Source organism: Lynx rufus, unplaced genomic scaffold (genome assembly GCF_022079265.1).
Source record: "Lynx rufus isolate CCGP_SWC_20201006 ecotype Redwood Valley unplaced genomic scaffold, mLynRuf1.p SCAF_12, whole genome shotgun sequence".
Classification (NCBI taxonomy): domain Eukaryota; kingdom Metazoa; phylum Chordata; class Mammalia; order Carnivora; family Felidae; genus Lynx; species Lynx rufus.
This window is the reverse complement of record NW_025814826.1, coordinates 59,198,937-59,215,203: the sequence shown is the minus strand read 5'-3', so window position 1 is coordinate 59,215,203 and position 16,267 is coordinate 59,198,937. Positions and strand designations below refer to the sequence as shown.

The 16,267-nt window shown below is 52.1% G+C and overlaps 1 protein-coding gene across 1 annotated transcript in view; it reads left to right on the top strand.

Annotated features, from left to right (window-relative positions):
- The window catches only part of KCNQ3 (potassium voltage-gated channel subfamily Q member 3), a 309,556-nt gene that overhangs the window by 259,097 nt on the left and 34,192 nt on the right, over window positions 1-16,267 (top strand). The window contains exons 2-7 of the mRNA XM_047073817.1: window positions 1,125-1,215; window positions 2,554-2,680; window positions 6,552-6,724; window positions 12,364-12,519; window positions 13,730-13,840; window positions 15,451-15,546. Of these exons, the coding sequence (XP_046929773.1) occupies window positions 1,125-1,215; window positions 2,554-2,680; window positions 6,552-6,724; window positions 12,364-12,519; window positions 13,730-13,840; window positions 15,451-15,546 (754 nt within the window). The remainder of the gene's footprint in view (window positions 1-1,124; window positions 1,216-2,553; window positions 2,681-6,551; window positions 6,725-12,363; window positions 12,520-13,729; window positions 13,841-15,450; window positions 15,547-16,267) is intronic.

Sequence of the window (16,267 nt, the reverse complement as noted above, 5' to 3'; positions counted from 1 at the left end):
AGGAGCAGATGTCTCCAAACCTCCCAATGTCGTGGTCCTTTCCATCGTGGCATGAGACGGCTTTCTGATTGGCTGGACTGTGGGCTCAGGAGGACAGACCCAGCTTCTTCATCATAAGCCTATGAAGCCTAGCTCTGTGTCCCCAGTGACTACCATATAAATATTGAATGAATGAATGAATGAATGAATGCACAAGTGGGTACCCACATACACAAGCAAGCCACCAAAGCGTGGATGGGAACCCAGCAGAGTCGAATAGAGTGGAAGGACCAAGCCTCACCCACGGACCCTAAGGAACCTGGTGCTGAGCACTGAGCCAGAGAGTCTCCACCAAGGGGGGAGGGAGAGCCATTTTTCTTTGCTGAAACAATGAAGCATGCGCACACACACGCACACACACTCTCCCTCTCCCCACCCTCCCCCACCACTGAATTCACGTAGATGATAATTTCAAAGGATTATTTGCAGTGTGCTCCTGCCTGAGGCAGGCGCATGAACAAGATGACCTCTCTGTGACTTTTCCGGGACCAGCATTCTGCATCGTTCACTGGGGTGGCTCCTCTTTTTTCCATTAGGAAGAACACTTTGTAATTTCAAAAACAATTCTGAAGGTCCCCAAATGAGAGAGGTTGTTTCCTTCAGTAACTATGGTCTGTAAGAAGAATAATACTAAGACATGATCACGGAGGCCCTTGCTGAATTTATCAATCTTTGAAACGAATTTGTCACTTGTTTATACTAAGAATGTTTCATCGATTTGAAAACCATTGTCCTATATGTTCAAGAGACATTATTAATTCATTTATATTCCTGTTGCTTTGCCAAAGCTTTGTGGTAACTTGGTCTGAAAAATTCTGCAGCCCCCGCCCCCCGCCCCCCCCCCCCGCAACTGGTTCCACTAACCAGCTGGTAAAGTAGAGCTGAACACACTGCTTACACTTTCTCAGATCTGTTTTCTTTCACTGAATGATAATTCCTACCTGCCACCCAGGTTTGCTGTGAGGTTAAGGGGGATGACAGAGAAAGTGCATGCCAACGTCTGATGGAAGTCATAGCTTCATCCTGTCTGACACCTTCCTCTGGAGCAAGCCAGGACTAGATGTTTCCTCCTTCCTCCCCTCCAGGTTCCTGATTGTCCTGGGATGCTTGATTCTGGCCGTGCTGACCACGTTCAGGGAGTACGAGACTGTTTCGGGAGACTGGCTGCTATTACTGGTGAGATCACACACCTGCCATGGTGCTGTTCCGGGGCAGACACCTCTGGTCGGACTTTCACAGTGAAGGGCAAGGGGGCTGCCCTGGGGCACCACTGGTGTTGGCTTCCTGGAGCCTGTGACCAAGTCCAGGCCCAAGAGAAAGCAATGCCGGGGTCAGTTGGTCAGGTCTGCCACGGGTACAGGTGGAGGGGAATGACATTTGTTATCCTAGAGATGAGAGGGCACAAACAAGGTCAAAGCAAAAACCAAACATTAGTTGTATTACAAACCGTAGCTTCCTAACCTTCGGAAAGCTAACATAAACACATGCTCTGTTTTACAACCTGCCTCTGCTTTTCCTCCTTGAACCCTGAGGATCTCTGACTCCCTTCAAGGCCAAGTACCAAATCCCATTTGTGCATTAAAGTCTCCACGTCCTCCCCCTCCCCGGGCCCTCTGCCTATTCTCTCTCCGTGTTCACCATCTGCACAGGAAAGGGATGCCAGCCCCCCCAGTTAAGGTCCACAAAATGGCAGAACCTTCGTCTTGCACTGAGCATGTCATTCGTGACACCAGATTCAGCAAATTCCTTCTCAGGTGATTTTAGTCCACACCGTCTCACGCTGCTGAGACCTTAGCAGGTGCATCCTGGGAAGCCATCTAGCTCCAGGAGCTAAGTTTCGGGGATTATCACGGAGTGACAACTCCCCAAGGGTCCCAGGAGGTCACCAAAGAGAGGGGGGCAAAGGTGTCCGTGTCTGATCAACAAGGGAGGAGGGAAGGAAGGAGGAGGCCCTGGGTCCAGGGAGAGAGCACAGCGTGGGCTCTGAGCCTCAGTGCCAGTCCGGGAGTCCTTCTTTGCCACTTCCTAGTCTGGAGAAATGTGTTTACTCCTTGGTTTCTCAAAACGTAAAATGAGGATAACGTTAGAAAACACTTGAGGCGGTGCCTGGCCCAGGAGCCGCGCTTAGTAACCGTTGGCCACGATTAGCAATGCCAGGGGCCAGGCACTGGGTGAGATTACTAGACTGATACTTCTGTCTTCAATTTAACTGCCCTTAAGGAGCTGGTAGTACAAGAAAAGAGACTTTGAAAAAAATGATCCGTTGGAACCAAAACAGAGAGAGGAAAGCAAGTGAGCACTTTGCAAGGCTGATATTAGGGACAGTTAGCACGTGAGAGTGGACACGGGAGCTGTCCCAAACCGAATGGAGGTGATAACGTGCTCTCCTCCCCCGTCCACCACCAAAATGGCAACAACAGAAGTCCCGTTCTTCAGAACCCCAGAACAGAAATCGCTCCTTCCAGACAACTGGGTCCTGGTCCATCAGTGTCTCTCCATATGTTCTTAACGCAGGAAACATTTGCTATTTTCATCTTTGGAGCCGAGTTTGCTTTGAGGATCTGGGCTGCCGGATGTTGCTGCCGATACAAAGGCTGGCGAGGAAGACTGAAGTTTGCCAGGAAGCCCCTGTGCATGCTGGGTAAGCCCTGACCCCCAGTCACCTGTGGCCCTGGTCCCCTGCTTTGGGTGCACCATTTCCCTGAGGGAATTTTAAGCAGCCGCTGCTCTCCTGGGAAATCACGTGGTGTTCTGGAAGCCAGCAGAGCCTCCGACCCTACCTCGATGGGGAAGAGCTGCTCCAGTGTCCGGATGCCGAATTCCTTCCTCCGCGCCTTGCCCTAACGGCTCAGCAGGGCAGGGATTCTCATTGGGTCGGGGTGGGGGCCGCTCTTGGCATTGGGGCTGCGAAGGAGCAGCTCATTATAGGATGTTGGGCATCCCCAGTCGCGAAACTCAGTAGCCCCCAGTCACTGTGACAACCCAAACTGCCCGCAGCCTTCCAGACTGGCTTTAGTGGGCGGGGGAGGGGTGACGCCACTGCCGGTTGAGAACTCCTTCTGTAGGTCCACGTTATGTCCATTTTACAGAGGGGGAAGCCGAGGTTCACGGTGCTGAGTCATTTTCCAGTCACAACAGGTAGTCACAACCTGACACCCAGGTCTGGAAGAATCTAACACCTGTGTCCTCCCTCCCTACCATGTTGCTGGGCCTCGACCCAAAAGTTGCTTTGGGGAGATGTCACTGACACCTTTCCCTCTGGGTGCAGGCGTTTTGACAGCGGAGAAGGTGATCACTTGCGTTTACCCCTGTTGGTGCAGCACGGACCCATATGTTCCCAACTGGAGATCCTACTAAAATCATATAGCGACAGGGACGGGGAGGAGGAGGAGTCTCAAATTCCTAGGTCACAGAACGCCAGGGCTCGGAAGGCCCTCCAAAGGCACTAAGTCCAACGTGCCACCCCGCCGGGTGCTCCCGCCCCCTTTACAGCAGCCTTCAAGTGGTCACCTACTTGCATACCTCCAGTCCCGGGGCGCTCACCACCTTCCAAGGTATTTATGCCACCTTAAGTCTTCTGACTGTCTTCAGATAATTGAGTTCCATCATCTGTTCCTCGTCTCCACTCCAGCAGTGGAAAAATGTGCTTCGTGGCTTCAGCTACACCTGGTATCACGTGTTCTTGGAATCATCACCTCTTCTCCGAGCATGTTCACCGCCCTTTTAAAAAGCAACCCCCAGGACTGAACACAGCCCTTTGGGTATGGATGGCCAGCCCAGGGAAGAGGAGCTGGGCCCCTCTTCGGTCCTAGGTGCCACACTTCTGTCCACACAGCCAAGGGTGAGCTGCCTGGCGGCCACAGCTGGTGGCACCGCCCTGACCATGACTGAAACTGCTCTTCCTTCTGCCCATCTGCTGCTGAGGTTGCATCCCTGGGGGTTTTGTTTCTGACTCGGAACTTTTAATGCAAGGAGAGGGCACATGGGTGTACGCGTGTGTGCACACACTCGTGCACACGACTTTGAAGAACTTTGAGTTACTGATTTTTTTTTCGTACTTTTTTTAACCTTTCTTTCTTTGGCCTCCTCCCCTGTCTGCCCCTGTCTTTGTCCATTCAGGCAGCTAGAACAACGCCCCAGACTGGGGGCTTATGAACAAGAGACATGTCTTTCTCATGGTCCTGGAGGCCGAAGTCCAAGATCAGGGTGCCGGGCTCTGGGCGAGTCCCTCTTCTGGGTCCCAGGCTGTCCACTTCTTCTTGGTCTCCGTGCTGTGTCCTCACACCATGGAAAGGGTGGGGAGCTCTCAGGAAGCTCTTTTATCAGGGCACTAATCCCACTTATGAGGGTTCCACCCTCATAACCTCATCACTGCCCAGGGGCCCCACCTCCTAAGACCATCTCACTGGGGGGCAGGATCTCAGCATATGAATTTGGGGAGGACACAGACGTTCAGACCATAGCAACCCCAGCTTGCCTGCCCTTTTTTTTTTTTTTTTTTTTTACCTTCCTTTCAAGTCTTTTGCAAAGTGTTAAGCTGACTTCTTTTTCTTCTTTGGAGAGATCTATGTAAGTGCTGACCAGAAGTCGTGTGTGTGTGTGTGTGTGTGTGTGTGTGTGTGTGTGTGTGTGTACGTGTGTGTGTGTTGGCAGGAGGTAGGGGAAGTGACTTTGTGCCCAAACTCAGAGGTTCCTACCCAGTTGGAGAACATCCTAGTGTTGTGTGGAGCCTGGACCCTTCCAGGACAAGCGCATTCCCCGTGGAGGAGTCTCCACGATTCTAAGAGGGGCTGATTTGACCGAGCTCCTGATGACACTGCACCTGCCAGCCTCCCCTGGAGAGCCGAGCCCCCACCCCCAGCATCCCCATCCTTGCTGGCTTCCTTTCTGGGGTGCCTCTGTTTTCTGCTCTCCTCATCTCGACTTCTCCCACAACATGGCTCTTGTGGGTAATGTTGCTTTTCTCTACGTGTTGGACATGAGAGTGGGTGTCCCGTCAGTGAACATCATGCCTTCCATACTCGAGGCAGCTTCAGACCCTGCCATTTCGGGTGTGAATGGATCCAACCGGGCCAGAATCTTCCATTCGCTCTGCGCATCATAGGCCTCACATTTACCACGCATCCAGGTTCTGTTGTGTTTTGCTTTCTACACACATTGTAAGTGGATAACTTCACACAGATAAACTGAGAAGCCTAGCCAAGGATACAGACATATTGGCATCCAGATGTTTGACACCAAGTTTTTCCCAAAAGTTAAGCACATTTAGGCAACACTTTGATATGGCAAACGTAGCCAGGTGTGAATTGAGGGACCTGTTCCGAGCCAAGAGACCAACACAGACAAAGGTATGGAGGTGTGAGAGAGCGCTGTGTGCTCAGCAAACCGCACCTGCTTCTGGAAGGCTCCTAAGGGCCAGGCCACAGGGTTTTCAGGAGCTTGGACTTTACCCAGCGGATAAACATTGCTTCCAGTGTGTTCCTTAGAACCGATGCTCTTGCAAAACAACAGTCCCGTGGTCGAAATCTTTGGGGAAAGACTGTACTTCATTTGTATAACTGAGAGCCACCGTGCATACTCGCATATTGATGGTTCCTGGAAGTCCTAAAGCAGCAAAACCTTCTTAATGGATTTTTTTTCCCCAAATTGACTTGGCTATGGGGTCCTTTTTACCTGCTGGCCTCTGCAGTGGGGTAGGGAGATGGTCGGCATGGGTATTGCCTCCCTCGCCCCCAGTCTCCTCTGCCTCTCTGCTCTCAGTCACCAGCATCGCAATTCATGGGTGGACCTCATGTTTTACCACAGTCTATGCCAGGGCCTTCCCTAAAGCCCAGGGAGACCACCAGGTGGCACAGCTCAGAAGTGTGGGGACATTCACCACCCCAGGGGTGACCCTCCACCAGCAGGGGGCAGGAGCCCCCAGACCGAAGTCCCAGCTCCCATCTTCCAGGGCGACAACCTTGGGAGGTGTTCTGCCTGCAGAACAGAGCCTGCTCACACCCATCTCACCTTGCCTTTCTCCTTCCCTGGCTCCCTCTCCCCTCTCCCCTCCCTTGTGCCTCCTGGGAGATTATCTCCCCACACGTCACCCAAGGCCAAGGCCTGGATTTGGTGCCGCTTTTAGGGGAAACCTGCCTTCAACAGCGTCTGAGCTTCAGGCTTCACCTCCACAACCGGGGCAGCCCTGACCCCTCCTCTGGGGGCCGGGGTGGGGGGGGGGTACCCTCGGGGAACCGCTTCCCTGGGATTGAGAGTAAAGGCTCTGACAGTCCTGCCCCCAGTCCCCCGCTCGGCTTGGGAAGCCGCGCGCGCTCACTTCCAGTTTCTCCATCTGCCACAGGAGACTAAGCCTGCCTACCACGTGCGACGGGTGTCACGGTTTCGCCCAGCGATGCCCGGCACGTGTGGGGCTGCAGGCAGCCAGAGGCTGCGACGGCTCCACTGCCTTGGCCTGACCTTCTTTTCCTTACCACCCCCCCCCCCGTCCTCCCTCTCTCTGTCCCCCCTGCCAGACATCTTCGTGCTGATCGCCTCCGTGCCGGTGGTTGCCGTGGGAAACCAGGGCAACGTGCTGGCCACCTCGCTGCGCAGCCTGCGCTTCCTGCAGATCCTGCGCATGCTCCGCATGGACCGCCGGGGCGGCACGTGGAAGCTCCTGGGCTCCGCCATCTGCGCCCACAGCAAAGTAAGTGGCGCGGAGAAGCCGCCGGACCGCGTGGGCCTCTCGCCCCCCGGCGGTGGTGCCTTGCGGGGCTTCCCCTCCCGCACGGTGTCCCCCCCCCCGCCCCAGGGCGGTCGCGGTGCCACCGCCGGTGATGAGGGGGAGGAGGGGGAGGAGGGGGAGGAAGAGAGGCCCAAGCAGGGGTGCAACGGCAGCAAAAGCAGGCACATCCGGGTTCAAGCCGTCTCCCGCTCCACCCTGTGGCCGAGGCGCTCAACTCTCCTTGAGCCTCGGGTTCCTCATTCCTAGAGGGAAGATGAGGATAGCTCTGCCTCCCGGTCGGTCGTCGAGGGGGTGAAATGAGCCAGCGCCAGGCAGCAGGGGATGGGAGGGAAAGGTTCGGGGCGCCCACAGACTGGGGGGAGTCCCAACTCTGTGGGCGTGACTGGGGATTTTCTGTAACCTCCTGGGTCTTGGTTCCTGCGTTTATAAAATGAGGATGGGGCGCCTCGGTGGCTCAGTGCCTTGAGCGGCTGGCTCTCGATCTCAGCTCAGGTCTTGATCTCTGGGTTGTGAGTTCAAGTCCCCTCCCCTCCCCCGGCTTCTGGCTCCCTGTTGGACTCTATGTTGGGCTGTGTGCTGGGTGTGGAGCTTACTTAAAAATAAAAAGGGGGTACCTGGGTGGCTCAGTCAGCTAAGCTTCTGAGTGTCGATTTCAGCTCAGGTCATGATCTCACAGTTCGTTGGTTTGAGCCCCACTTTGGGCTCTGCGCCAAGCAGAGCCTGGTTGAGATTCTCTTCCTCTCTCTCTCTCTGCCCCTATGTCACTCTCTCTCTCTCTCAAAATAAATAAATAAATCTTTAAAGAGGAAGAAGAAGAAGAAGAAGAAGAAGGGGCACCTGGGTAGCTCAGTTGACTAAGCGTCTGGCTCTCGATTTCGGCTCAGGTCATGATCTCATAGGTTATGAGATCAAGCCCTACATCAGGCTCCATGTTGACAGGGCAGAGCCTGCTTGGTATTCTCTCTCTCTCTCTCTCTCTCTCTCTCTCTCTCTCTCTCTGTCTCTCCCTCCCCCCCCCAATCTGTGCTTCCCCCACTCACATTCTCTTTCTTTCTCTCTCTCAAAATAAATAAGCTTTAAAATAAGTAAATAATTTTTTTAAGTATAAAATGAGGATGATAATGCACTCACCTCAAACGGTGAAAAGATTTAGAACATGCTGTTTTTATGAGCTTCCTCAGCAGTTGAAATGAGAATCCTAGCTGCTCGCGCGAGAAAAGATACATTTCAGCGCCTGGATAATAGTAGGTGCTCATTTATTATTCCAAATACGCTTTTCTTCACAAACAATACAAATGAATATAGAAATAAAATGAAATACAAAGGTAGAAACGCCTGGAGCCCTTCACCTCATGAAGCCATACATGCTTTATTCTGTCTCTGTTCCCTCTGCCCCCAGACTCGGTGAGGTCTGAGCTTTCTTTCGAGATTTCTGTCCTCCACCTGGCCTTTTACTCTCTTGGCAGGGGACACGCTAGCAATACCTAACCTTGTAGCCATGGAGCTGAGCTGATTCACGGCTCCGGCAGACATCAGGGCTGAAAATGGCTGGTTTCGATGCCTGTCCTGTGTTCCCTCGGATTCGAATAGAAGACTGTTGCATATTTCCCATGGAGTTCCTGGGAAGAGACAGATCCACGCCACCGCCAGACCCCACAACTGAGGTCAGGTGGGCCGAACTTCAAGACAAAATGACATCTCCGTGGCGGGAGACCGAAGGCAGAAAAAGAAACTGCTTGTCAAGCCCTACGTGCCATTCTGCCCCCGACACGTCCCCGCTCTTAGCATTGTGCTGTTCCTAGGCCGCAGCATGGCTGCTGGGCCGCCGTTCACTTCCAGGTCAGGCGGTGCATTTAGGAAGTGAGCACATGCCAGGATTCCAGCCCCGCTTCCCCATTTATTAACCTTACTCCCCACTCTAAGCCTGGTGAAGGAGCACTTGTCAATTCTTCTCTTCATCCACTCATTCAAAACCTCTGTCCTCCGGGCCAGGTCCCACGACTCGCTCCTCTGGGTGTCGGCAACACAGAGTGGAGGCCCGTGTTGCACGGGGTGAGGATTTCAAGGTTAGGATAGGCCAGGCTGTGCTGCCGGGACAAAGAAGCCCGGAGTTTCTGCGACTTCGCGCAAAAATGCCGCTGTCTTCTCACTCACGTGGGGTCTGACGTGAGCCTGGAGCCCCCTGCGCAGTGGACTTCAGGGACAGGCAGGAAGCTGCTGCCGGCATTCCCCCCACATGGGCTCCACCCTAGTCCCCCAGTCCCAGTCTGATCACAGGGTGGCTCAGGCACGGGCAGGAGTCTGTGGACAGAGGATGGGGGGCGGGGGGGGGGGGGCAGCCACAGGCCGTGACCAGCGAAAAATCGTGTAAAGTCAGAATTACCTTGAAGAGCCTTCTGAATGACTGCAAAGCACAGAACTGGGACACATTTTCACTCCTTTTCAGTGCCCATTATGCTACTTTTTAATAATCCAACAAAACCAATTTTCCTGTGCGCTCATGAACAGACCGCAGTTTCCCCAGCTAAGCACCAGATGAAACTTCTGACTCGCACTTGGGGGCCGGAGGGTATGACAACACATAGGAACACGAGAGGCGCGCTCAACGAGGCGAGAAGCTCGTGCCCAGACAGTCACTGGGGAAGGACCATCCAGTTCACCTTTCTCTTCTTGAACCTGCCCGGCAGGGCCGACAGTCACCAAAGGGAATGGCCGGCTGGCTGGGTTGCCTGCACCATTGAAACCTCTCTGGGCTGTAAAGTGAACTCACCAAAGGGCACTGTGCACGTGATGCTGTGGGGGAAGCCAGACCTAAGCAGTGAGCAGAATAAGTGTTATGGATTTGGAGAAGTCTACTTGGGACGTAGCGAAAGCATAAGGGAACTACAGATGAGCTCCGTCTCCTTGAGCAAGTGAATGTTCGGGAAACTTGCATCATGGAGGTGACGGGAATCTCAAGATGACCCACTGCTCTTCATGGGGAAGGGCAGTGTGGGCAGTGAGACCAGTGTGAGCAGCGGCACGAAGCACCCCTCTCAGCGAGATCTACTGACCCAGAAGGTCAGAGAGATGGAGCATATGGATATGACCCACTTTGTTCCCCGGGAAGACGTAGCAGGAGCGTCAGACCTAATCTTCAGACTGTGTTTGCGAATAACCTTGACTTTCTTCTGCCCAGCCTACCGTGCTGACCTTTGAAATCGGAATAGAATGAGAGAAATTGAAAGAGGCTTAGGGATCCTCTGGGTCAGGGTATTCGAAACTTCGGTGAGTGGCCGATCTTTGCCATATCCCTGCACCGTCCTTACTGTTTCTTAGCATTTTTCTCTTAATCAACGCACTTTTGTGCATTCACTCCTACGTCCTAGTCTATCATGTGATAATATCCACGAGATAATGGGTTTTATGGTCATTTTAATTTATGCTAATTTTTAATACAGTTTAAATCAGTAAGTGACTCTTTAACATAAAAACTGCCTGTCTTCCTTCCATGAGGAGTACACGTGTCACTTTGAGGAACTGTGATCTGGTACTTCCATTTCGAAAATAAAGAAACGAAAGCTGGGGAGGGGGATAATTTGCCAGGATCACACAGGAAATCAGTGGCAGGGCTGGGTTCCCTATGCCACGCTAGCGACCCCTGCTGTTGATTTCCCAGTAGGGCCGAGCTTTATCTTGGATCTGAGAAGTTCTGCCCGGAATCAAGTCTCCTGAGTCCTGGGCCTCGTCTCAGAGGCAGCTGTCAGTTTTTCCTGCCTCCCTACATCCCTGTGAAGTCTCGGGAGCTGTGATATTGAGGATCCCTGAAGACAGAACTCTTCCTCTCCTCCTAGAGCTATACACTCATTCTGTTAATGATGGAAGGAAGGACCATATTATTACCACAAAGACAAGAAACAACAAGTGTTGGCGAGGATGTGGAGAAAAGGGAACCCTCGTGCACTGTTGGTGGGAATGCAACTTGGTGCAGCTGCTGTGGAAAACAGTAGGAAGGATCCTCAAAAAAATTGAAACCAGAAATATCCTATGACCGAATAATTCCACCATTGGGTATTTACCCAAAGAAAACAAAACACTAATTCAAAAAGATATATGCACTTCTATGTTTATTGCAGCATTATTTATAATAGCCAAGACATGGAAGCAACCTAAGTATCTATCAATAGACAAAGGGATGAGGAAAATATGGTGTATATACACAATGGAATATTAGCCATAAAAAAGGACGAGATCCTGCCATTTGTGAGAACATGGATGGACCTAATGGATATCATGCTAAGTGAAACAAGTCAGCAGAAAGACAACTACCACACGATTCCAGTCGTAAGTGGAATCTAAAAAAGACAACGGAGAGCCCAAATGTCCATCGACTGATGAATGGATAAAGAAGATGTGGTATATATATATACAATGGACTATTACTGAGCCATCAAAAAAGAATGAAATCTTGCCACTTGAAACAACATGGACGGAACTAGAATGTATTCCACTAAGCGAAATAAGTCAAAGAAAGACAAATACCGTATGATTTCACTCGTGTGGAATTTAAGAAACAAAACAGATGAACGTATGGGAGGGGGGGTAGAGAAGAGAGGGAGACAAACTGTAAGAGACTCTTAATGGTAGAGAACAAACTGAGGGTTGATGGAGGGAGGTGGGTGGGAGATGGGCTAGATGGGTGATGGGGATTAAGGAGGGCACTTGTTGGGATGAGCACTGGGTGTTGTATGGAAGTGATGAATCACTGAATTCTCCTAAAACCAATATTGCACCATATGTTAACTAAAATTTATTTTTTTTTAAATTCTAACAAATAAAATAACAGCTAACAAATGAGTTGAGCAAAAACCAGAATCAGACCTTTAAATACAGAGAACAGAGGCTCCTGGGTGGCTCAGTCAGTTAAGCATCTGACTCTTGATTTTGGCTTAGGTCATGATCTCACCGTTTGTGGGTTCAAGCCCCGCATCAGGTTCTGCACTGGTGGCTCGGAGCCTGCTTGGGATTGTCTCTCTCCCCCTCCCCACTCTGCCCCTCCCCTGCTCACACACGTGCGTTCTGTCTCTCTCTTTCTGTCTCTCTTTCTCTCAAAAATAAATAAATAAACATTAAAAAAAAATACAGAGAACAAAGTGATGGTTGCCAGAGGGAAGGAGGTAGAGGGTTGGACAAAATGGGTCAAGGGGAGTGGAAGATACAGGCTTCCAGTGATGGAATGAATAAGTCACAGGAATAAAAGACAGCATGAGGAATATGGCCGATGACATTGTAATAGAGCTATAGCGGGACAGATGATAGCTACACTTGGGGCGAGCATAACGTAATGTGTAACCTTGCGGAATCACTATGTTGCACACCTGAAACTGATGCAATGTGTCAACTATACTCAAATTTAAAAACAGAAAGAAAGAAAAAGGAAAGAATGACCATATTAGTGATCCCCTTTCGTGGTGACGGGAGGTGAGGCTCAGGGAGGTACGTAACCCGCCCACAGTCACAATGTTCATAAGCCCGGACTCCACCTCCAGCGTATTTGCCTCCAGCATGCATCCAGAGACTTCTCAGTGACCACCGCCCTTGTCCACTGCTTGCTCTCCCAGGAGCTCATCACCGCCTGGTACATTGGGTTCCTGACGCTCATCCTTTCTTCATTTCTTGTCTACCTGGTTGAGAAAGACGTGCCCGAGGTGGATGCGCAGGGAGAAGAGATGAAGGAGGAATTCGAGACCTATGCAGATGCCCTCTGGTGGGGCCTGGTGAGTCACCGTCTTGAAGGCCCCCCATGGGGACTGACTGTTAGAGACAGAGAGGTGGAGGGCGTGGCATGGGTGTGCTCCTAGGTGGCAGCTGCGTGCACTCACAGGTGCGCGCACTTGGAATGGGCTTTTCCTTAGTGCTTACAAGTGATGGGAATAGTCAGCGCCCATCATCACCCAGGGACCTTGCTTCATTAGTTGTGGGCTGTTATCCCCTGAGCCGTGCACGTGCAAACAGACGCAGTGGCAGGTGCACACACGTGCACTCAGACCTTCAAACGCACCTGGAGACCCACAGCCCCGTACCCACCAGGGACACGTGTTACGAACACCAGCAGTTTCCGAAGGCTTACTTTGCTCCAGAGCATTGCTCTAAAGTCCTTCCTTGTATTCACATATTTTAAACACAATTTCTATTTTGAGTCCCTTTTTTTAAGTGGGGAAACTGAGGGGGCGACTGGGTGGCTCAGTCGGTTGAGCGTCCCGCTTCGGCTCAGGTCATGAGCTCGCGGTTTGTGGATTCAAGCCTCACGTCGGGCTCCGTGCTGACCGTTCAGAGCCTAGAGCCTGCGTTGGATTCTGTGTGTGTGTCTCTCTCTCTGCCCCTCCCCTTCCTCTCAAAAATAAAGATTAAGTAGAAATTAAAATAAAATGGGGAAATTGAGGCACGAAGCGGTTAAGTATGTAATGAAGCCAAGACAGATCCCCAAGCCAGTTAGTGGTGGAACCTGGGATTTAAACTCAGGCAGTCGGGCTCCAGAGGCCACACGCCTAACCGCTCTGCTTTCCCATTCTCCATATTCGTAAGTATGTGTGCACAGTCAACTACACTTGTAAACATACCCAGGACTATACAACACCCATCGGCACAGACAAGTGCACACATACACCATATGTATAAACGCACTCATAGGCACGCATACATTGGGAAACATGGCACTACCCAAAATCACACATAGGTAAATATGCCAAGAGTGCACATGCACGCGTTTGCAATTATTTGAAATGTTTGTTGGCTGATCGACTATAGGTAGGAAATCCGTAACTTAGAAACAGGTGTGGTCTCCAGGCTCCCATGTACTAACTTGGCACTTGGTACCTGGTCTCCCATGGGGGAAACATGCCCAGGCAGTACAAAAGGCCGACAGGTGGAGCTCAGCTGACTTCCCTCTCCCCGCGAAGGCTCATGTCTGACTTCTTCTCTCTTCAGATCACACTGGCCACCATTGGCTACGGAGACAAGACGCCCAAAACGTGGGAGGGTCGCCTGATTGCAGCCACCTTTTCCTTAATCGGCGTCTCCTTTTTTGCCCTTCCAGCGGTAAGTACCTTCGATGTTTTCCCTAGAGTGACACGCGGGACCCCCTCCGCCGCCCACCCGGCCCCAGCTGAACCTCCCAGGCAGACGCTAGCCTCTTAGACCCCCTCAAGTCCACGCGCTGGGCTGTTCCAAGTCCGGTCCCCAGGCTGCCTTCTCTAAGCTCAGTGAGTCCCTCCCTCCTCTGGGCCTGACTCTGCAAAGGCATCTCTGACCCCATGCTGCCTCCCCCCTCCCTGACCGCAGACTGTGAGCTCCCTGGGGGCTGAGATTGTATCTCCCACCCACGTTTCCCCAGCGCCTTGCACGTGGCAGGTCCTTCGTCAATGTGAGCTCCCTTCCCTTGTCCTGTCATTTCGTGTCCTGGCTTACGTAAAAACAATTCATTTCCTGCCGGAGTGAGTCTTGACCCGTGATAGAATAACCCACCAAAGCCCGGCGCCCATGAGTGTAACAGTAGCAACAGTCCTAGAAAGCACTTGTCGGACTTACCCTGTGCTGGAATCGTGTCAAATGCTTTACCTACATCATGTCATTGAATCTTCATGACAACATCGTGAGTTTGGTGCAGTGTCTGTTGCCATTTTCCAGATGAGAAAACTGAGGCCCAATTAGGTCAGTCAAGTTTCCACAGTCACAAGGCTCTTGGGTTGTGGGTTCTGTCTCTTAATCGTGAGGCTGGAAAGAAACTTCTTAGGGAAAAATCGCCCTTCCTCACCTCCCCACCCCCCACCCCGGTTCATCTCCCAGCCTTCCTCTTTAGCAATACTCGTCCTCCGCGGTAGCCCTACCTTGTCTGTTTTTCCTAAGCTCTCTGACCTTGGGCATATGACCTTCGTGAATCTCAGTCTCCTCATCTAGAATAGGTTGGGGGCTGTGGGGGTGCCACGTGGTCTCCTCTAACTTGAAAAGGGCGTGGCTTCTATCCATGTAATCCACGTGTGAGGCCGACCTGGACACCAAAACAGGTCACAGTTCTGGGAACTTCTGGTAGAAGTCTTAAGGGACAATTCCAGCACTAAAATATTTTTATTATTTCTTTAACATTTACTTATTTTGGAGAGAGAGAGAGAGCGAGTGAGCACAACAGGGGGAGGGGCAGAAAGAGAGGGAGACAGAGAATCCAAAGCAGGCTCCCTGCTATTAGCTCAGAGCCCATTTCGGGACTGTAATCCACAAACCATGAGGTCATGACCTGAGCCAAAGGCAGATGCTTAACTGACCAAGCCCCCCAGGCGCCCCAAGTGGCTAAAATATTTTTAAATTCCACTCAACATTTACTGGGCATCTGTTCTGTGTCATACTTCTTCTTACTAAACAGCTCCTATACATGATTTCACTTTTTCCGTAACAAAATTATGAGGAAGGTACTATTAACCCACTTCCCGGTACAGGACGCCAAGGTGCAGTAGATAAGTGACTTGCCCAGGGATCTCACCACTAGAAAGCGGCAGAGTCGGGAACTGAAGCCAGGACTTCCTGACACCGAGATTCCACTTAACCCCAAACCTACTCCCTGGCAGAGAAGAAGGGGGCCTTTGTGGCCCTGGGAGTGGGGGTGGGGCCCCCAGAGAGGCCAGCGGGGCTGACCCGGGCCTGACTTCTCCCTCCAGGGCATCCTGGGGTCGGGGCTGGCACTCAAGGTACAGGAGCAGCACCGGCAGAAGCACTTTGAGAAAAGAAGGAAGCCGGCCGCTGAACTCATTCAGGTCTGTCCTACTGGGGATAAGCCGGGTCGGGACTGAGCTCATGTCTGTGGGGGGGGCCGGGGGGCTGTGTGTGCTTGCACCACAGTGGGCGTGCCTGGGACCGAGGACAGAGCCCAGGACCGTGCTTGCTTGTGGGCGGCTATGGGCGTCCTGTCTGTGTGGCACCAACGTGACAGTCCCAACGTTCTCCCATCCACGTTTGAAGACAAGCGAGAAAGAGACATGGGACTCCGAGAGGGACCAAGGCATCAGCTGTTTTACTAACCGTATTGGAAAATTTGACTCTGGGTCCATACTAGGCTTCTCCTCCTCCTACTTCCCACCCCTCTCCTGACCTAGGGACCCACAGGGAAGAGCAGACCTAGAGTCCAAGGACTTAGCTCATCAGCTACAAGGAAATGTGGCCCCTCACATCTGCCAGTGAGGGAGAACCCGTGAGCCAAGACAGAAAGAGATGCCTTACGTGTGCCCAGTATGGGACAGCGGGCCGTTGGTCCTGCCCAGTAGACCATCACGCACCAGTGGATGTTGGACGCCTGCCAGATCCGTCACTCCTGCCCCGTGGGCTGGATGTGGGGAGAATAGTGAGAGGTGGGGAGAAGGGTAGACGTGTTCCCGCTGAAACCTCAGAGGGAGATTCTGCTTCATGGTGTTGTGGGTTGTTGGGAGCACAGAGAAGAGGAGGGTGGAGTCCCCCGACTACAGCTACGTGGGACCAAAC